This window comes from Mirounga angustirostris, unplaced genomic scaffold (genome assembly GCF_029215605.1).
Source record: "Mirounga angustirostris isolate CCGP_5_RB_7025 unplaced genomic scaffold, mMirAng1.0.hap1 SCAF_8, whole genome shotgun sequence".
Lineage (NCBI taxonomy): Eukaryota > Metazoa > Chordata > Mammalia > Carnivora > Phocidae > Mirounga > Mirounga angustirostris.
This window is the reverse complement of record NW_026991716.1, coordinates 142,157,020-142,178,642: the sequence shown is the minus strand read 5'-3', so window position 1 is coordinate 142,178,642 and position 21,623 is coordinate 142,157,020. Positions and strand designations below refer to the sequence as shown.

General features: G+C 41.3%; 1 protein-coding gene across 7 annotated transcripts in view; it reads left to right on the top strand.

Moving 5' to 3' along the window:
* CUNH6orf118 (chromosome unknown C6orf118 homolog) overlaps nt 1-15,771 on the top strand; it is a 49,247-nt gene extending 33,476 nt beyond the window's left edge. For 3 of the 7 annotated variants that reach the window (XM_064598337.1, XM_064598340.1, XM_064598339.1), the window contains exons 8-10: nt 1,050-1,103; nt 1,653-1,714; nt 3,048-3,495. In XM_064598337.1, coding sequence (XP_064454407.1) covers nt 1,050-1,103; nt 1,653-1,714; nt 3,048-3,153 — 222 coding nt within the window. In that variant the 3' untranslated portion in view covers nt 3,154-3,495. Of the gene's footprint in view, nt 1-1,049; nt 1,104-1,652; nt 1,715-3,047; nt 3,496-4,707; nt 4,973-9,505; nt 10,003-10,913; nt 11,156-11,474 lie in introns of those variants that run through there. The other 4 variants (XR_010413845.1, XR_010413846.1, XM_064598342.1 and 1 more) reach the window with 4 other exon arrangements.
* The last annotated feature ends 5,852 nt before the right edge of the window (nt 15,772-21,623 follow it).

Here is a 21,623-nt window from a genome sequence, read left to right as displayed (position 1 = left end):
GGGATCTTAGGGTTGCTGGCCTCTTGTTTTCCTAGCCTATCTTCTGGGGGAGGGGCCTGCTGCGCCATTACTCAGGCAATCCTGTTTGGGCAGAGTTGCCCTGCCCCCTGTGGCGGGGGATGGGCTCAGTGAAAATCGGCTTTGGGGGCTTTTGTTCTCTGGTGGCTTTCCCTGGTGGCTCTCCATGTCTCTTCCGAGAGTCAGAGTAGAAGAGACCATTTTCAACCCTCTGCCTCAGAGCAGAGATCGCAGTCTGTTCTTCAGTGAGCTCTCCAGGCCACACTATTCTCCGTTTCTGTCTGTGCTGCTATGAACTGCAGTGTCCTGGGTTGTGTGCCCCTCAGCAGCACTCCCAGTCCTCGCCTCCAGGTCGGGGCTCGCCTCTGCCCTTCGTGCTTCTAAAACCACCAGCCACCCCAAGTTCACACACATGGCCCCACTCCGGGTTTCCATCCAGGGGGCTGCCCTAAAGTCCTTTCCCCATCGCTGCCAGTCTGCGAGTCTGTGCCCAGGCCCCAGTGTGGGAGGCTGTCGCTCACTGGTGGTGTAGGATCCCGACAGCTCAGCTCCCTCCCCCTTCCATTTATCCTCTGATATCTGCCCATGGAATCATGGCTCCCCACTTTGTACCTCAAAATAAACCACATGAGATATTCTGTTTGTAGAGATCCAGATCTATCTTCTTACATCTCAGGCTGATTTCATGGGTGTTCAGAGTGGTCTGGTAGATATCCAGCTCAATTCCAGGGACTGGTTGGAAGAGGGACCCCTACTCCTCCACCATTTTTTCTGCCCTCTCTCTAGGTTTTTCTAATATCAACCCTTATCTCCTCTAGTTTTTGACCTAGAAGGCTAGGATCTTTCTGTCTTTACCACATGTCCTTCAAGTCATGCTGTGTTTATTCGTGTTTTTAAATGGTATGCTATTGGGTACTTTTGAAATCAGAATAGCATCATTTACATAATACTTTTTGTTCCATAAATGGGGAAAAGCATTTAACAAATATTCTTAACCAAGTATCTTACTTTAAAAACCATTTCTTCTTCAGACTGAAGCTATAAAATTGGAAACAGCAAATAGAATTTTAAAGAAGAAAATGCATGTAAGTTTTTGTGAATCAATTTTTTCAATAGAAATATTTCCTTTAGTGATGTGTGCTTCTTGTACCATGTCCTAAGCAAAATAAGAATATATGCATTATCTTTCTAAATGATAACTTTCTGTAATGCTGAGAATATCTCACTATGCAGACATTAGCTTAAAACTGGACAGGTGTAAGCTAATGTATTAATGAAAAAAATAAACATCCTTTTTTAAAGTCGAATATGCCAAGCAGAATTGACCATTTCTGTAACCCTTGCACATGTAACAATGAGTTGTAATGAGTTTATTTGGTAACAAGAGATATAATGAACTGGTTCCTCTAATGACTTTCAGGATACCCTTCCAAAATACATACTAACAATTTGCTGCTTAACAGATTGTAATTCTGTTTCAATTAGATATGTATATGCCTCTGTATTATATACAGTATACATTAGTATGTTATACCTGATTCTAGAAGTAGTATTCCATTTAGACTCAATCTTATTATCATATAAGATCAATATCATGCCATTATACATGACCAAAGGATTTTGATTCTTGGTAGGTTATTGAAAACCAGGTGAAGCAGACCATGGAGAAGAATAATATGAGTGAGGAAGAGCAGCAGTAAGTATTGATGACATGATAAAAAAGTGGGACAATCTCACGCTATTCTCAAAACTGTCCACTCAAATCTGCATTAGACAAGACCGTGCTTCTGAAATGTTTATATTCACAAGAGTGTTGACTTTAAATATACATGTTACATCCTTTCCTGTGCTCAACAATGCTGAGCCCAAGATTTAAATCTCAATCACTATATATTACTTAGCAATGTAGAAATAAATTCTTTGGAAAGAACTGAAGAATTGAGGGTAAATTCTCACGGGCAGCGATCAGCAAGGTGGGGAGGCAGGTGACTGTGGTGGCTTTCTTTTCTCAAATTATATGGCTTTAGTGATATTAAATTTTTGAAGAACCCTGTACATGTAATACTCTGATAATTTTAATTTAAAAATGAAATGGCTGATTTATATTATCAATTACATAAATTTAGCTTTATATAGTTAATTTTCTTAGAATTGGTACTACAGTTCAAATTTTAGGATTTGATAAGGCTGGGAGCTACAGAAAACCATTGCTGGTTTAAGTATGGAAAGTGCTAACTTGTAACAGCAGTAAAAAGACATTTAGTTGTAGGTAGCCTTGGTTCAATAATAATATCAAGGAACCAATGTTCTTCTATCTTTCTTCTCTGTTTTCCTTGAGTATGGTTTTCCTCCTGGAGGCCTCAGTATGGCTATCTTCAGGCATGGGTCCACATCCCATAGAGGAATAATGGGGGAAGGGGAGGACAAAAGGCAAAGAGCTTCTCATCAGGAGGTTTTTCTGTGTTATTTAGAAGGCAAAGCACTTCCAGGGACACCCATATCTCATTGCCAAGCACCATGTCCCAAGACCATCCTTAGCCACAAAGGAGTCAAGGAAATAGCACACTCTACTTCCCAGCTCACATGGTAGAGAAAGTCATGGGAGAAAGGTGTTAGAATGGTTGCTGAGTGAACCACACAGGTGGATTATATTATGTTGGGTGTCCTCAAAGAAAAGAATATAGAATTACAAATACAAAATTGGGAAGGCTCCTTCCATAGTTTTGGCAATGAGAGTGAATGGACCTAAAGTTTAAACATCATTATCTTCAAAGTAAATCTACCTCTGCTGCCACACTATACTTGGTCTGGAAAATACTCCAGGGGATTGTGCCCATATACAGGGAGAATCTTTGCTACATTCAAGGCCAAAATGCTACAAAAATCCTTTAAAATGGAAGTGGAAGATTACAAAGCCTCACTTTGTGTTTTTGAGTAAATATGTCCTAAAATAAATGCTTGTTTAAAAATTTTATCTTATGCTTAAGGCACTTTTGTCTAATCTATTGTGTTCATTTGTTGTGTTTAAGGAACCTTTGGGATTTTATTAAAGAATTTGTAAACTTAAAGGAAACAGACCATAACTCAAGTGATTGGAAAATGACCTATGAAAATTCATATCCACCATGTGCATAGCACGAATGTTTGCAGATGTATAAATTAATGAAGATACATCTCATTTTGTCAGTTTTAATCTCTAATAAAGTTAACGTAGTATATATATCCTACTCAAGATATTGGAATAAATACATGTATGCATGTGATTAGTTTTACTTTTGTATACATATTCATAACAATAGTAGTTCTTAGGGTATTTTCTGCTTTCCTTCCATAATTTTCTCCAAGGAAAAATACTTTCAGTTATTTGATAGGAATAAGAAATTCAGCACTGCTACAATACAGATCAAATATGTTTCTTATTTGCCAATGCAAGTTTATATATAAACATTTAATAAAATGTAGTAATCATAGAATTAACATTCACATAACTAAATAATCTTTACTGATTGTAAGTGATGCAGTGCTCTGAAACGTTATAGCTCTGGCCTGGTGCTTTGCAACACATGTGTCTTGACAGATTGTGATCTTCATGACAACATTGTAACTTGGATTTTTTAATGCCCACTTTGCCTATAATCTGGTCTGAGCACTTAGAGTAAATACAAGTCCAATTTCTTTGGACATCCATATACGGGGCTATGGTAAGGATCAAAGGTAAGGGTGAAGTACACGAGGGATTTGATCTTAACCTGGGAGAGTACAGTTTGAGGTCAGGGAGAGAGAGAGAGAGAGATATGAGCAGGGTTTGCTTCCTATGGACCAGGGGCCCAATGTCAGGGTGGTGTGTTCATCACAGCTCTGTTTAAACTCAATAGCTCTCTCTGGGGAATGATTCATTCTGCTTTTAGAGATAAAATGGTTGCAGCTGAAACTGCAGATGTTCACCATATATAGAAATAAATTGGGCTTTATTAATGTTTGTTGAATTCTCAATGTTCAAGTTGCCTTCTCTTGGTTATTTATGTTCACTAGAATCTTATTAAGTAGGCACCATTATTTCCCATTATATGGGGGAGAGAATGAAAATGTGAAGGGGTGAATTGATCTGTTTAAACTACACTGTGAAAAATAGAGCAGGAATCCAATCCCAGATTTAGTTTGCTCAATTCCTAAACTTTTACCACTGCATTATGCTGTGTCATTTATATATATCACTGGTCAAGATATAGGGAAACACATTTATACATCGTCAGTGACATAAAGACCATTAGAAGTAAGAAGAAACAGACCAACAATCAAAGCTGAATTTACTTGCTTGCCAAGCAAGGGACAGCCATTCACTCAAGAGGCAAGATTCAGGGCTGATCCAATTAGAAAGTAGAGGAGGCTGGATATAGAGGCAGAAGGGTGTGCTGTTTTGTTTAAGAGGACTTTAGACATTAAGGACTGAGTGGATTTGCTGGGGAGGGGGATGGGGACTGGAAGGTCCTTTTGTTGTTTGGTCTTTATTCTGGCTGTCACAAAAGCACTGTTTTTGAAGAGATATGACATGGGTTGTAATCAAACCTTGTCAAGATCAAACTCTTGTAGCAGGTACTTTGTTATGTGAATTCTTTGGACTGATAAATTTTTCATTTAAAAGCAATATAAGTAATCCTACCACTCATTCATGTATTCAACATTCATTAGATCCACATTCAGGTACATTTCAGACAGTCACTACTTACTGGAAGTATGGAATGGAGACATGGCCCCAATCCTCAAGGAGTTGATAGCTTGTTGTACAGACTTGTGAAAAGAATACCAACAACAAAAAAGAAAGCCTGATAAAACTAAAGGCATACAAGGATGTGGGTAAGCACACTCTTACCCACTGCCAGAGCAAGTGTAAATTGATATGAACTGTTTGGGATGTAACTTGACAACAAGCTCACCAAATACCTGTGCGTTCCCAGAATCTTACAGCCCTGCTGGCCATGACGGCCATGGAATTTGTTTGAGCCAGTGCGGGATAGTTGTGATAACACATGACAAGAAGGGTGAACTCTGGAAAGATCAACTTATTTGTAAAAAGAATTAAAAGGGAATACAGAGTATCAGAAATGTGACTTCTCAGTGTGGAAAAAGCTGACTGATTTCAGTTTACAGATTCAAGAGATGAGAATAAAATCTACAACCAGATTATATGTCTGAGAGTAAAGACTACATTACAAGTATGGCCTTTTTACCAAAGCCCATAGCCTCCTGTCTGAATGGACAGTTAGGGATGAGCCATGAGGAGGAGGAAGGAAAGAGATCTGAGAGCAACACTAAGCAAACCATGGGCACATGGAACTGAATGGAAGCAAATGGATTGGAGGTGCATTGAGTTTTTGAGGGAGTTTGACTATTACAGGCAATCAGAAACCCAAGGTAAGTTAAGTCCATTGCTGCTCAAAAGCTTTAACAGCCCTGAGTCCCCTGAACATCCTGAAGAGGAACAGGAAGGAAGCTGAGGAAACCATATATCCCCCAAGAGAACATATTCCCTAAAGCCCACTTTGGATGTGCCCGAGGAGGACAAAGGAGGGCCAAACCAGTGACAAGGACAATGAATGAGAGCTCCGTCCCAGTGCAGTCAGACTTCACCCTGCTCCTTGGTAGGGGACCCTTACAAGGTCTTCTCTGTAGGGCTTCAGAAATGCTACAGACCATGGACTGCTGTGTGTGTGTCCTTACCCTTTTATGCATATCTATTTGTAAATTTATTGCAATTATCCTGATTCACAACAGATGGAGAAAGCGCTGTGTATCCTTTAGGGATCTTGGACTTTGAGCTGGATGTAGTGACTGGGTGGGATTTGTCTCCCTTGGAGAGGATGGCACTGTGTTTTATGCAAAGAAATAAGTAAGCGAAGAGATTTGTTAATCAGAATGTGGACCGTGAAAGAGATATTTCTACTGTAGAAGTTGTAAAGACTTGTATTCCTTCCAGGTAGTGAGGCTACTGGGACCCTGGATCTTCTGTGTACCTAGTTCTTAAGCAGAGCCCACCATTTTGGATATAGAACACAAGTAAGACATAAACTTTGTCAGATCAGGCCAGTGGATATTAGGGTTGACTTGTTATTGCACCATAACCTAGTCTATATTGATTTACCCTGTTTACCCTAAAGAAACTCATGTACATGTACCTAAGGAGATTTCTCTTTCTCATTTTCTCTTGTTCTCTATCTTGTCCTGTCTATCTGTCTTTTATCTATCTATCTATCCATCTATCTATCTAAATATTTAATCTATTGATGTTCACCAATTAACTCTGATATTAGAAAATAGAAAAAGTGTCATGGTTTCTGAGGAGGGTAGTAATGGTCCTGGTTGTCGTCTTTAAATGGAACACTATAAAGCAGATAAAAGAAATAGACCTAAATACATCAACATGAGTAAATATCAAAAACAATGTTGGGTGAAAAAAGTAAGTTTCAGTAGAGTACATACATGGTAGTATTAATATAAATAAAAGAGGAGGGGGAAAAGAGAACGCTCAAGGTGGCTTTAATATTTTAGTAGTATGTATAGTGTTTTATTTCTTTGAAAAAATATGAAGCAAATATTCTGAAATCTTAATGTATGTTTAATATAGATAGTGGACTCGTAAGTATTAGTTATATTATTTTCTATAAATTTCTATAAGTATTATGCTAACACTTGTTAAACACTTATCATATACTAGACACTGTTCTATACACTTAACCTATATTCATTTAGTTCCCTTGTGATCCTATATGGTAGGTTACAGTTATTATTTTATAGAGTAGGAAATTGCTTATTTAAAATTTTTAAATTTTAATTTTAAATTTAAATTCCAATTTAAATATATTTTAAGAAGTAATGAATGCGATAATTTATCATGAGGCTGTGGTGTAAGTATTTGTAAATGGTATAAGGAAAGTACAAAGATGAGCTCACAGAACTCAGTACTATCCATGGGGGAGAAGGGACAGAAAGGCCAAATAAACTTTGTGAGTTATTGACCATTAAGTTCCCATGAGGGGAGTGGTGATTCAAGGTAGAGGGAACCATGTGAGTGAAAGAGCAAGTAGACTGGCATTGGTGCAGAGATTGGTGGTGGTGGTGATCATGATGATGATGATGGTGGTCATGATGGTGGTGGTGATGGTGCTGGTGGTGGTGATGGTGCTGGTGGTGGTGATGGTGATGATGGTCATGGCAGTGATGATGGTGATGGTGATGGGGATGATGGTGGTCATGGCAGTGATGATGGTGGTGGTGGTGGTGGTGGTGATTGTGATGGTAGTGATGGTGGTGATGGTGTTGGTGGTGGTGGTGATGATCATGATGATGATGGTGGTCATGATGGTGGTGGTGATGGTGATGGTGGTAGTGATGGTGATGATGGTCATGGCAGTGATGATGGTGATGGTGATGGGGATGATGGTGGTCATGGCAGTGATGATGGTGGTGGTGGTGGTGGTGATTGTGATGGTAGTGATGGTGGTGATGGTGTTGGTGGTGGTGATGGTGATCATGATGATGGTGGTGATAGTGATGGGGATGATGGTGGTCATGGCAGTGATGATGGTGGTGGTGGTGATTGTGATGGTAGTGATGGTGGTGATGGTGGTGGTGGTGGTGATGGTAATCATGATGATGGTGGTGATAGTGATGGTGATGATGATGATGATGGTGATGAAGGTGGCGTTGGGGTGTGTGTGTGTGTGTGTGTGTGTGTGTGTGTATGTATGTATGTGTCTTCAGACCCTGGCGGCTGGTGGTGCTGGAAAATGAAAGGATGGAGTCAAATAAGGTAGCTCATTGAAGGTCTTTAAGCAATAAAGGATCGCATTTTATATTTAGAAAGATCACTCTAACATCATTGTTAAAAAAATTAAGTATTGTAGGAGGTAGGACTGGAGAGAAGGATACCAAGTAGGAGACTACTATGCGAGTCTGGGCTGGAGACGATGTGAGTTTTAGCTGCAGGGGAGGCAGTAGGAGGCAAGAAGGACCAAATGCAAGGGGGTCTAAGTCAGTGTGAGGGGCTGGATGAAGATAATAAGGGGTGCAGGAGTCCAGGCCGACTCCCCAGTTTCTGGCTTGGATGACAACTCAGATGGTGCAGTCATTCAGTAAAACAGGGAACACAGAAGAGGAGTAGATTTTGAGGGTAAAGATTAGTTCATTTTGGGATATTCCAAAGCTTAATGTCTCTAGGGAATTACATCCATAGGGAGGTGTTGGGTGGAGTTGAGTCTGTGGACCAGGTGCTAGGAAGAGACAGACATTTGGGAGTCAGCAGCAGCGGGTGGAAGTAGAAAAAGGAGGAGGAGGGAAATCACCAAGGAGGGTCTCTAGAGGGAAGAGGAGGCAAACAGGGCTAGAACCCAGAGCCCTGAGCCCTGAGGGTCAGGAACAAGGGAGGGGGAATGAGTGAGAAGAGGACAGGGCTCCCATGCCCATGTGTGCAGGAGAGCAGCTGGAGGTGGGCACAGGTTCAAGTGAGCCTACAGGCAACACATTTGGAAGCTGAGAGTTTATGCCTGTGAGTTATGATTTTCTTGGTAAGTATGGAGGTGAAGCCATGAGAAACAGAACAGGTTGAGTTTAAAAGCAGGGTCACATGAAACCTCTTTCTTGCAGGTGTTGGCTTAGGAGTGGTCCTATCATGTCCCCGTGTTTCCTCCACCTGCTAGGCTGCACTGTCTCTGTGCTGCCCTCCACACACTCAGAAGCTTTTTGGATTCTGACTTGAGAGTGGTTTGCAAGAACACCCTCTCTTCCCTCTAATCCAGAATTCTGCCTCCTGGTGCTTCTGAACTACCTTTGCTGCCAGTCTCTAGGTCCCATGTTTGAGCAGCTGACCATTCCTCAAGTTAATGTAAGTCTTCTCACATCTACTGATAAAGGACATTTTCAACCTTTACTGTCCATGGGCCTTGTCCCTGGGCTTCCAGGGAAGCTGTTCTTTAACGTTTACCAAGGTCAGAATGGTTTCACCAAACTTCAAAGCATGGGCTCATTTCTGCGCTGAACACACATTGTACATCTATGTACATATAGCAAATAACCTAAAAGAAACATTTCAAACTAATGAAAGAGTAAAAAATCTCCCTTAGTTCCCATATCTCCCAAGCCTGCAACCTTGCATATACTAAAAGCATAAGACAAGTTTGTAATCTTCTGGGATGTCCTTCCTCATGATAATTTGTAAGTCTCGATGTCACAAAACACATGTAGGACCCTGTGTTAACACATTCCCTTCCTGAGCTCTCTACCTCTTGTGAAGATTGTGTATCCCAGGCAGCTGTCCTCACTTGGGCTCAGATAAAACTCTCTTCCTTTTTTAAAAGAAATTCTAAAACGTTTGTTCATTTGGCATTGACACTGCGACCAACCGAGGCCTCTGGGGTCATGCAGCACCCCAGACATTTACCGTTCCGTTGCTCTGTCTCTAAGCAGACCGACTCGACTTCTTTTCTTCTTCCAGTTTTATTGAGAGATGCATTTGACATGTAACATTGTGTAACTTGAAAGCGCACAACCTGTGGATGATGTACGATCACCACCACGGCGTCAGCTAGGACTTCTAGGACACCACGTGATTACCATCCTTGTGTGGTGAGCACATGTCAGACTTACTTGCAGCCACTTTCAAGTATATGACACGGTGTTAACGGTAAGCATCGTGTTGTACATTATACCCGGAGCTTACTCATAACTAGAAGTCTGTACCCTTTGACCAACATCTCCCCTTTTCCATCCCCCACCCCCATGCTGGTAGCCATCTTTCTGTTCTCTGTATGGGTTCAGCTTTTCTAGATTCCATATGTAAGTGAGATCATAAAGTATTTGTCTTTATCTGCCTGACTTGTTTTACTTAACATAATGCCCTTAAGGTCCATCCATGTTGTTGCAAATGTCAGGATTTCCTTCTTTCTCACAGCTAAGTAATAGTCCACTTGGGATAAATGGATACATATATAGGAAACATAAAATCTATTTATTTACATATGTATTTATACATGATATATCATATATTATGTAAATATATATTATATATGTATATTATATACATATATGAATGGAATATATAAAGAAAATGTGTATTATATATATATTTATTTTATATGTATTATATATAATATACATATATGTAAGAAGATGTGATATATATATATCCATTCATTCCATTCATTTGTTGACTGACAGTTTGTTTCCATATCTTAGCTATTTTGAATAATGCTGCAATGAACATGGGAGTGCAGATTTCTCTTTGACATACTAATTTTAATTTCTTTGGATTTATACCCAGAAGTGGAATTTCTGGATCATATGGTAGTTCAATGTTTAATTTTTTAAGGTTTAATTTTTAAATAATCTCTTAACCAACATGGGGCTTGAACTCACAATCCCAAGATCAAGAGTCACATGCTTCACCCACTGAGCCAGCCAAGTGCCCTCAGTGTTTCATTTTTTTGAGGAACCTCCATACTGTTTTGTGTACCAATTTACATTCCTTTCAACAGTTCATAAGTGTTCCCTTTTGTCCACTTCCTTGCCAACACTTATTATTTATTTATTTTTTGCAGTATAGTTGACATACAATGTTATATTAGTTTCAGGTGTGCAACAGTGATTGAAAAATTTTACATATTACTCAATGCTCACCACGTTAAGTGTAGTCACCAATGTTATGACAATATTATTGGCTCTATGTCCTATGCTGTACTTTTCATCTCTGTGACTCATTTATTTTATAATGAAAAGTTTATGCCTCTTAACCCCCGTCACCTATTTTGCCCATCCACGCCCCCTTTCCTTCTTGCAACCACCAGTTTGTTCTCTGTATTTATGAGTCTGTTTCTGATTTTTCGTTTGCTTGCTTTGTTTCTTAGATTTCACATATGAGTGAAATCATCTGGTGTAGAAAACAAAAACACCAATTCAAAAATAAGGATGCAGTCATGTGTTTCCTGAAGCATTCAGAACTCTGCCCATTTTTTAAACGACGTGGATGGAACTGGAGAGTGTTATGCTGAGCGAAATAAGTCAAACAGAGAAAGACATGTATCATATGACCTCACTGATATGAGGAATTCTTAATCTCAGGAAACAAACTGAGGGTTGCTGGAGTGGTGGGGGGTGGGAGGGATAGGGCGGCTGGGTGATAGATATTGGGGAGGGTATATGCTATGGTGAGCACTGTGAATTGTGCAAGACTGTTGAATCACAGATCTGTACCTCTGAAAGAAATAATACATTATATGTTAAAAAAAAAGAAGAAGAAGATAGCAGAAGGGGAAGAAAGAAGGGGGGGAAATCAGAGGGGGAGATGAACCATGAGAGACAATGGACTTTGAAAAACAAACTGAGGGTTCTGGAGGGGAGGGGGTGGGAGGATGGGTTAGTCTGGTGATGGGTTTTTTTTTATTTTATTTTATTTATTTATTTGACAGAGAGAGACAGCGAGAGAGGGAACACAAGCAGGGGGAGTGGCAGAGGGAGAAGCAGGCTTCCCACAGAGCAGGGAGCCGGATGTGGGACTCGATCCAGGGACTCCAGGATCATGACCTGAGCCGAAGGCAGTTGCTTAACCAACTGAGCCACCCAGGTGCCCTGGTGATGGGTATTAAAGAGGGCATGTTCTGCATGGAGCACTGGGTGTTATAGGCAAATAATGAATCATGGAACACTACATCAAAAACTAATGATGTAATGTATGGTGACTAACATAACATAATAAAAAAAAGAACTCTGCCCATTTTTTAATTGGATTGTTTGTAATTTTGCTATTGAGTTAAATGAGTTCTTTATGTGTTTTGGATATCAACCCTTACTGATATATGATTTATGGATATTTTCTCTCATTCAGTAGGTTGCCTTTCTTTGTGTTGATGGTTTCTTTTGCTGTGCAGAAATTTCTTAGTTTGATGTAGTCCCACTTATTAATTTTTACTTTTGTGGCTTATGCTTTTGATGTCTTATCCAAAAAATCTCTGCCAAGACCAATGTCAAGTTGCTTTTCCTGTTTTCTTCCAGTTTTATGGTATCAGTTCTTTAAGTCTTTAAACCATTCTTGTGAGTTTTGTAAGATAGGATCCAATCTCATTCATCTGCATGTGGTTACCCATTTTCCTGACACCATTTATTGAAGAGGCTATCCTTTCTCCATTGAGTCTTCTTGGCTGCCTTGTCAAATATTAGTTGACTGTGTATGAGGGTGTTTATTTCTGGGATCTTGATTCTTTCCATTGGTCTATGTGTCTATTTGTCTGTTTGATTATAGCTTTGTAGTTGGTAAAGGAAATTTTCAACTTTTCATGTCTGTGGGCCCTGCTCCTGGGCTCCCAGGGAAGCTGTTCTTTAACGTTTACCAAGGTCAGAATGACTTGGCAAAACCTCAAAGCATGGGCTCTATTTCTGCCCCAAGCCCACACATTATAGGTCTGCTTGTTAAAGAAAACAACCAAAAAGCATTCTGAACACAAAAGATAAGAAAAAGGAAGAAACTTCCCTGGTTTCCATAAGATTAAAGTCATACAGCCCTGCATATACTAGAAGCTTAAGATAAGGTCTGCCACATTCTGAAATGTCCTTTGTTTTGATTTGTAACTATTTAATGTAAAAAAAAAATGTATATAATCCTACACCAAATCTTCCTTTCCTGAAGCACTCTCTTCTTTGTGAAGATTGTGTATCCTGGGTAGCTGCCCTAACTTGGGCTTAAATACAACAAATAAAAAAATAAAAGTGGGGTGGGAGAGAGTAATGAGCTTTTAGTTGTTAAGATTCTTACTCATGCTTTTAAAAATATTTTAATTTCTTTGCCTATTAACAAGATTGAGCATCTTAAAATATATCATTAGCTCTTTCTTTTCCCCCTCTGTGTATTTTCTGGCATGTAGTAAATATTCAGTAACTATTTTTAATAGCTTATTGACTATTAAATGGGTGTGACTATTATATCACACCCATTTGTTTTATGGGTTTTTCATCTTAACTCTGTGCAGTTGGTACCTTGTGTTGCATTCGCCAAATACAAAGCATTGATTTCTATTTGGATAAGAGCAATTTAGACAATTGGATTCAAGGTTCTAAGTAATCATGAATCTATTCACCTGTCAATAATATACAAGAAGTATACTATTAGTGCTACTTTTTTTCTTTAATTAAAACAAGAAAGTTGAAATTGTTTTATTTGTAATAAAAAAAGGTCTTAGTTTTTTTTTTCTAAGGCATGTGCCTGCTTGAGTAGGGTTATAAGGTATGTATGGTTGTGCTAGTTTTTACCATAATAAATCAGTCTTTTTGTCCAGTTTAGTTGTTGAATGCTAGTTGAGTGAATCTTTACTTTGGGGACTGCCAATTTGTAAATTGTTGCTAGATTCTGAAGGAGGAATGAGCAACATAAACTTGTCATTATTCTCAGAGCTGATTAGACCTTTTTTTTTTAAGATTAATTTATTTATTTTAGAGAGAGAGAGCATTTACGAGTGGGGGGAAAGGAGGAGCAGAGGGAGAGAAAGAGAAAATCTCAAGCAGGTTCCATGCTCAGCATGGAACCCAATGGGCGGCTCGATCTCATGACCCTGAGATCATGACCTGAGCTGAAATTAAGAGTTGGATGCTCAACTGACTGAGCCACCCAGGCGCTCCTGATTATACTTTCGTGAAAGCATCTGGTGAGCCCCTTTCAAGAAAATCATGTTTTGTCCCCATTTTACAGATAAGACTACTAAGGTTCAGCCATGGGTGGCTAAGAGCCCAGGTGTGAAAAGTGATGCACTCTAAAGAGCACACTTATCATGAGTGTATAGAATTGTTGACTCCGTCTATTGTACATCTGAAACTAAGACAATACTCTATGTTAAGTACACTGGAATTTAAATTAAAAAAAAAAACTTTAAAAAAAGCAATGCGCTAGAGGAATCTATGTCCTTAACCTTCTACTGGAAATCAAACAACAGGTATCACCATGAAGTTCAGCACTGTGCCTTTCACAGACAAAAGAGCTTGATGTGGGCCAGTGATTCAAAAGGAAGACCTTCTCTCTGTCCTTAGCCATAGAAGTCAAGAAGCCCGGAGGTAGGCAGTTCCAGAGGTGACCAGTGTCATCAGGTATCCAAGCTCCTTCCCCGGTTCTGCCATCCTTGTATTTTGACTTGATATTTAGATTTGTTCTCTCATGGTAATTGGCCAAAGAAGAGAGGCATTTGTGTTATTCCTTGCTTTTATCAGGGAGGACTTTCCCAGGAGCTGTCATCAGACTTCCCATCAGATCTCATAGAACAGAGTCAGGTAGATGCTCAAACTCTAACTGCAAGAGAGCCTCGTGCAACCGTCAGGGTCCTTACAGGAAGGAGGCACACTCAAATTAGGATAATCTCAGAACAGTTTATTTACAGAGAACTAGTTTCTGAGGTGTGGGAGTGGGGACCCACAGAGGCTAGGGCAGTGCCCCACAGCTGGTACTTATGGAGCGTCAGCATACTTGGCCAAAGGGATGAGGGGACAGAGCAGTAACTGGACCTCAAAAGGAGGGCATCATGTAGAAGAGACCACCTAGCAAGGAGCAGAGGCACAGCCCGACCAGGCTGATCTCCAAGGAAAAGGGTCAGCAGATGCTCTGGCCTCACGCTTATGCTGGGGTCGCCAGCACGGCCCATCCTCAGCAGACCCCAGCAGGAAGAACACAGGTAGGGCTCCTCTGCCCTTCCAGGGCAAGGCAGAGAAGGAAGGAAAGTGGATCTGAAAGGGCCCACAGGAGGATATGTGGCACAACCGGGAAACTGAGAATCTGGGATTTCCAGGCCAGATACGGGAGCTTGGGAGTGCCAGCAAGCAGCGGGCGCCCTGTAGGCAAGTGGTGTCCCCAGCCACCGCCTGCTCGAGCTGCTCTCCATCTCCCTGTGAGTGTCTCCATCTGTGAAATGGCAATGATGCTAATCCCTCCTTCATTTAATTATTTGGGGATTAAATGGGAAAATAAAGGTTAAACCCTTAACATACTGCCTGGACTAGAGTAAATAGTGTCAGCTAGTGTTAGCATTACTTTTACTGTGTCTCCTTCCTAACCTCTTTCCCCTTCCCGTGCCCTCACCTTGGAATCCTCATTCCCAAGGGATGCGCTAGCAACTGGTGCTGCGGTACTTTTCCAGGTCTGGTCCTTGACCAGCCACATGGGCTTCACTGGGAACTTGTTGGGAATGCACATTCTGGGAACCACTTCCAACCTACCGAATCCGGGGATGGGGCCCCCTGGTGTGCGTTCATACGCCTGAATAAGCCCCAGTGTCCGACTCTCCCGGCGTGCTCTCCAGGCTCAGCCGGAGCTGGCTGGCGTCAGGCAGAGGTGACACGGGGGCGGGGGGGGGGGGGGGGCGCTTTGATGTTTTGCACGTAGCTCAACTGCTGAGGCATGTTCCCTGTGTGTGGTGAGAGGGGCGCTAGGATGAAATCAGACTCGGGGACACACCCCAAAATCCTTGGGGATCCCCAGACCTACTGGGGGAAAGGGAATCCCCCAAAGTCCTAGAATCCCTGGGAGAAAGTGTGAAGAGGCGGGATGCATGCACACGGGAGGGCAGGTCTCACGGGGATCCCAGCACCCTCACCCGGGGCGTGGAGGCGTCCGGGAAGCGGGTGGTGCTCACAAGGTGGGAATACCACTGGAGAACCATGTTCCCAGTCGCCCCCGTTGCAGTGTATTCCGTTAAGACATCATCTCACTTGCCCTCTGCTTGGTTTTTTGTTTTGGAGATGAAGGTGCGGGGCTGAGGTTGGATACTGAATCTGCTCCCGCCCCCTCCCCACAACAGTCTGTGCGCATGAGCACCACCTGCGCGCCAGCTGGAGGAAAAGGTGAGAATGCATTTTCTAAGGAATTAAATGAATTTTCGATTTACATTAGAGCGAAGTTTATAGATCAAGTTACATAAAATGCAAACTCATTATAAATATTGTAACTATCGCAAGCGCCTGTTTTCTGGGCATTTCAAGCTCATTGAAGACATGTTCCTTCCGTTGCTGAGCGTCCGCACAGCCACGTCTGCCCTTGTTCACATGGTGGACCTGAAGCGAACGCTAAGTTAGTAGAGAAGCGAAAGCGCATCTACCAGTGAGCTTAGTTTCAATTGCTACGTTACTTAGCTTTTATGAGGTTTTGTGTTTGTGAGAATAATCTACTAGGACTCTTTAAAGTATAGAACTCTTTTCAAGGGACAGCAAGCAACTTAAATTGGTATCATAAAAAAAAAAAAGATCTTTTATTGGCCTGTTTTATAGATAAATCCAGGCAGGTATTTGGTCCCAGGATGGTGGCAGGAGTGGTGGGTGAGGCATCGGGGAGGGGGTGGGGATGGGGGGCGGGGGCTGGTGATCCAAAGGCTCCAGCAATATTCTCTTTATAGATCCTCAAGATTATTCCCCAGGCTTCTCCTCTATCTCCATATTATTCTTTGCATTAAAAGCAATGATTTAAAATTCCAAGGACAGAGGCTGTTTATTTATATTTATAAGTAAAATTATTCAGTTTTTTAATAGACTTCGTTTTTTTTAGAGCAGTTTTAGGTTACAGCAAAATTGAGCAGAAAGTACAGAGATTTCCCAGGTAAACTCTGCCCCCACAAGTCTATATAATGACTTGTCACCATTTTAATACCAAATAGAATAGATTCGTTGCCCTAAAAATCTTCTGTGCTATACATAGTCATCCCTCCCCCACTCACCTATGGCAACCATGGATCTTTTCGCTGTCTCCATAGTTTCGTCTTTTCCAAAATGTCACATAGTTGGGATCATGCTGTCTGTAGCCCTTACAGACTGACTGACTTTTCTTTTTTTTAAAGATTTTATATTATTTATTTGACAGAGAGAGAGAGAGACAGCTAGAGAGGGAACACAAGCAGGGGGAGTGGGAGAGGGAGAAGCAGGCCCCTGGCTGAGCAGGGAGCCTGATGCGGGGCTTGATCCCAGGACCCTGGGACCATGACCTGAGCCGAAGGCAGACGCTTAACGACTGAGCCACCCAGGCGCCCCCCCCCTTTTTTTTAAGATTTTATTTTATTTATTTGTTTTTTTCACTTAGTAATATGCATTCAAGTTTCCTGGATGTCTTTTCTTGAACTGATAGCTCATTTCTTTTCAGTGCTGAATAATATTCCATTGTTTGGAGGTACCACAGTGTATTTATACTCTCACCTGCTGACGGACTTGTTGGTTTTGGCAATTATGAGCAAAGCTGCTATCAACATTAATATGCAGGTGTTTGTGTGGGCATGAGTATTCAACTCATGTGGACAAATACTAAAGAGTGCAGTTGCTGGATCATTTGGTAAGAGTATATTTTGTTTCATAAGAAACTACCAGACTATCTTCCAAAGTGGTTATACCATATTGCCATGTGCATGCCCACCAGTGGTAAATGGGAGTTCCTATTGCTCCACATCCTCGCCTTTGGTGTCTTCTGTGTTCTGGAGTTTGCTCATTCTGATAGGTGTGTAGGGATACTTCATTCTTTTAATTGGCATGTCCCTCGGGGCACATGATGTGGAGCATCTTTTCACCTGCTATTTGCCATCTGCATGTCTTCTCTGGGGAGGTGTCTGTTTAGGTCTTTTGCCCATTTTTTTAATTGGATTGTTCATTTCCTCATTGCTGAGTTTTAAGAGCTCTCTGCATATTTTGGATAACAGTTCTTCATTAGCTATGTCTTTTGCAAAAATTCTGTCTCAGTGGCTTGCCTTCTCATTCTCTTGATGGTCATTCACTTTTCACATAAAATTAAACTACCTTGAAAATCTTTGAAAAATGGATTAAGCAACTGACAGAATTTTCACCTACTTTTACATTCCCCTAATTTGGAAATTAGGAAGTTGAGCTTTTCTGGGGAGAGAAGGGTAAAACATCAGAATATGTATTATTTTCTGAGTGTAGTGTTTTGCTCTTCTAAAAGTAATGTTGACCTCTTAGAAATTTTAGACAATACTCAACAATGTAAAAAAGTAGGAAACTGTCTACAATTCTGTACACCCAGAGGTAATCCATGTTCATACTTTGGGGATGTTTACTTATTCCTGCCAATGTTTTTTATTTTTCTAGTTTTTTACATGTTCTATTACAAAAATAAATTTTCCGGCCTTTTTCACTGAAATTATTGCTTAATGTTTTCCCATACTACCGCTTTTCCATAATAGATAGCTTTTTAGCATCATTTATTAGATAATCCTTTCAGAAGAATAAAAATATAGCTTTTCATAACATTACATGCACACGTATAAAATAGAAATACGTGTTTGATCAGACCAGATGACTTTTTTTTTTTTTAAGATTTTATTTATTTATTTGACAGAGAGAGACACAATGAGAGAGGGAACACAAGCAGGGGGAGTGGGAGAGGGAGAAGCAGGCTTCCTGCCGAATAGGGAGCCCCATGTGGGGCTCGATCCCAGGACCCTGGGACCATGACCTGAGCCAAAGGCAGACGTTTAATGACTGAGCCACCCAGGTGCCCCTGACCAGATGACTTTAAACTTCCCTTTCAATTCTAACATCTGTGAGTTCTAAATCCAGGCCCTAATTTACAGATTAAGAATGAAAAAGCAATTAGATGAAGGGATTTGTCCAAGATTAGAACTAAGTTTGAGATCACTTCTTCTTCTAGGCCATTCTTTCAGCTCACTGTCCATCTCTAAGGAGATGTACCATGCAGCATTTTCCAAAAATAACTCATTTTCTTTTTTTGAGCATCTAGTGGGGCTTGTGGTGTGCACACACACATAGTGAATCCTTGATCTGGATCCCGAGGGTTTCTCTCTGGTCTCTGTGATGTGGGAAACATGAAAAGAACAGGAGAAATCGGCAGTGGAAGAAACTGGGGAAATGTTCAAGGATAAGGCATTAATAGTAGCAGAATAGAAATGTCTTAATACCAAAATAATTCTAGATGATGTTTAAAGTTGCATGGAATCTCAGAAGATTACTGTGCATTTAACAATGTTTTATCACAAAGGATAATTTGCCACTAGGTCAAATGTATCCAATTACTATGTATTTTATTAAAGAATTGTGAAAGATATTCATTGATATACATATATATCCCTATTCATAACACTAATAAAGGACATTGGCCAAATCAACAGAATGAGTGAAACAGCAATAACTTTAATCAAACACCACTGCCTTTTTTTGTGAACTATTTTTATAATCTTAATTAACTTGAACTTGTAGTTCATGAGCACATTTTTTTGGTTAGTGAGCACATTTAAACTTTAGAAAATGTCTTTATCTTCAGAATGCTGAATATCTTAACTTGGATTTGGTCCCATATTCTAATTTACTTTAGATTCATTCATAAATGTAAAAATAAATTCTAAGGAGGAACATTTTTGCAAGACTAAGCTATAATTTTTTCATAGTCTCCATTTATTGTTACTGTAGAGACCAGATCTAAAATTACTACTTTATCATCTGAGTTTGCTCAGCTTCAGCACTCCGTTCAGCCTTCTAGTTATTATATTTAAATGAGTACTATGTTTTATGTTCAAGTGTGTATAAATCCCTTGGATCTAATTCATTTAAAATGTGAATTACCTCAAGAACTATAGGATCTGCTCCACCAATGTCATTTCTCCCATGTTTTCTGCTAGCTAAGTTTAAGAGGAGAATTTTGAATTCCAGGATGAATTTGCAGACTCTGCTATTGGGTGTGTCGTAGATTCGCTTTTGTCTCTTTCCTGCCAGGAATAGTGAGGGAGTCAGGGCACTCTGAGTAGATGAGCACGTTCCTGAGCTGGCAGCGGTCATCGGATTAAGGACACTGCTCCCCAAGGGGCGGAGGTAACCACTGGTTTTTGGGGCCTCAAAAAACTGCTCTCCGAGACTCACTACCTCCTGTACAACTTGTCTGATGACTTCCTGTTGCTAAGGAGAAGCTTGTTCTGGATCTCAGACTCTACTCTTATGAGCAGGGGCCCCAGGGTATGTTAATAACTTTTATGCCCATTTAGTTTGTTGTGAACTCTGAGTGTGCAGACATAGCCTTCACTGACTCTTCAGTAACCTCACTTCATTGAGTATGCCCTCTGTCCTTTATCTTCAATTTTGCCTTTTTTTTAGAGAGAGAGAGAGAGGGAAGGGGTGGAGGGAGAGGGAGAGGATCCCCGCACAGAGCCCCACCAGGAGCCCAGCGTGGGGCTTGATCTCATGACCCCAAGAGAATGACCTGAGGGGAATCCAAGAGCCAGACACTTAACCGACTGAGCCTCCCAGGTGCCCTATGGGTTTTTCCCTTAACTCGTGAACATGCCCAAGTGAGCCACATTCCAAACATAGGGGAAAACAAAACTAAAGACCTCCCTTGATTTTATTCTTCTACTGAGTTGGCTGTTAACACAGCAACCATTACCCACTTCTGCCTTCCAGAAGACTCTGTGTTTTTAAAATTGTTTTCCATTTTTAATTTTTTTCATAACACCCACCTCTCCTGCATGGTAGCCCTTGTAATGCCACAGCCCCAACCTTCCTTTGAGCTTAAAGAGTGGATCCCAAATTTGTCTAAATCAATGTTGTCTGCAGATTAAGCTCATCTGTAGGAAATTCTTTTTTTTTTTTAAGATTTTATTTATTTATTTGAGAGAGAGAGGGAGAGCGCAAGCAAGGGGAGTGGCAGAGGGAGAGGGAGAAGCAGACTCCCGCTGAGCAGGGAGCCCGATGAGGGGCTCGATCCCAGGACCCTGAGATCATGACCTGAGCCAAAGGCAGACGCTTAACTGTCTGAGCCACCTAGGTGCCGTGGTGGGAAATTCTTTAAAAAACTGGATGCCTGAGCCTCAACTGAGACCAATGAAATCAGAGATTAGTGGGACCTGGGCAATTGACATTTTATTTATTTATTTATTTATTTATTTATTTATTTATTTATTTATATTATGTTATGTTATGTTAGTCACCATACAGTGCTTCACTAGTTTCTGATGTAGTGTTCAACATTTTAATGAGTTCCCTGAGTTTTTCTGACTCTGGGAGCTGGTGCTGTTTGGTTAGGAACTCAGGGACTCTTACTGGCCTGGGGTGGGAGCAGGACTGAAACGCGCCGCCACTTAGATGACAGGGAGGGATGTTCTTGTGCAGCTGGGAGCAGGTTCCTGTAGCCTCTAGAGGCCCATCGGGGACAGTGCTGAGAAGGGGCACCGAGAAACAAGGCGGACCCACCCATGGGTCCAGAGAGGAGCGGTCCCCTGGGGTGGGCTCCGCATCGCTCACCCCGGTCTTGGCCGGCAGGCTCTCCTCCACCTGCAAGAGGACCATGCCTCATCTGAGCCACAGCTTCAGGTTGTCTGATGCCTGGAGCCTCCTTCATTTGCTGCTTTCCTCCTTGCTAGCAAACTTACCTGAAAAAGGAGTTTATTGTCATTGCCTTCCACCTTCCTTACTTCCAGCCAATGGGGCTGCTCTCAGGCCTCTGCCCTGGCACTTGGCGGGCACTGTTGTCGCTAAAGTGGGTGATCCTTTCTGATTAACCCCCTGTCCGTCCTATGTCACTGCCCCCTTCACAAGCACGCTTCGCCCTGGCCCTCCCCAGCATCACACCCTCTCCACAACAGGGG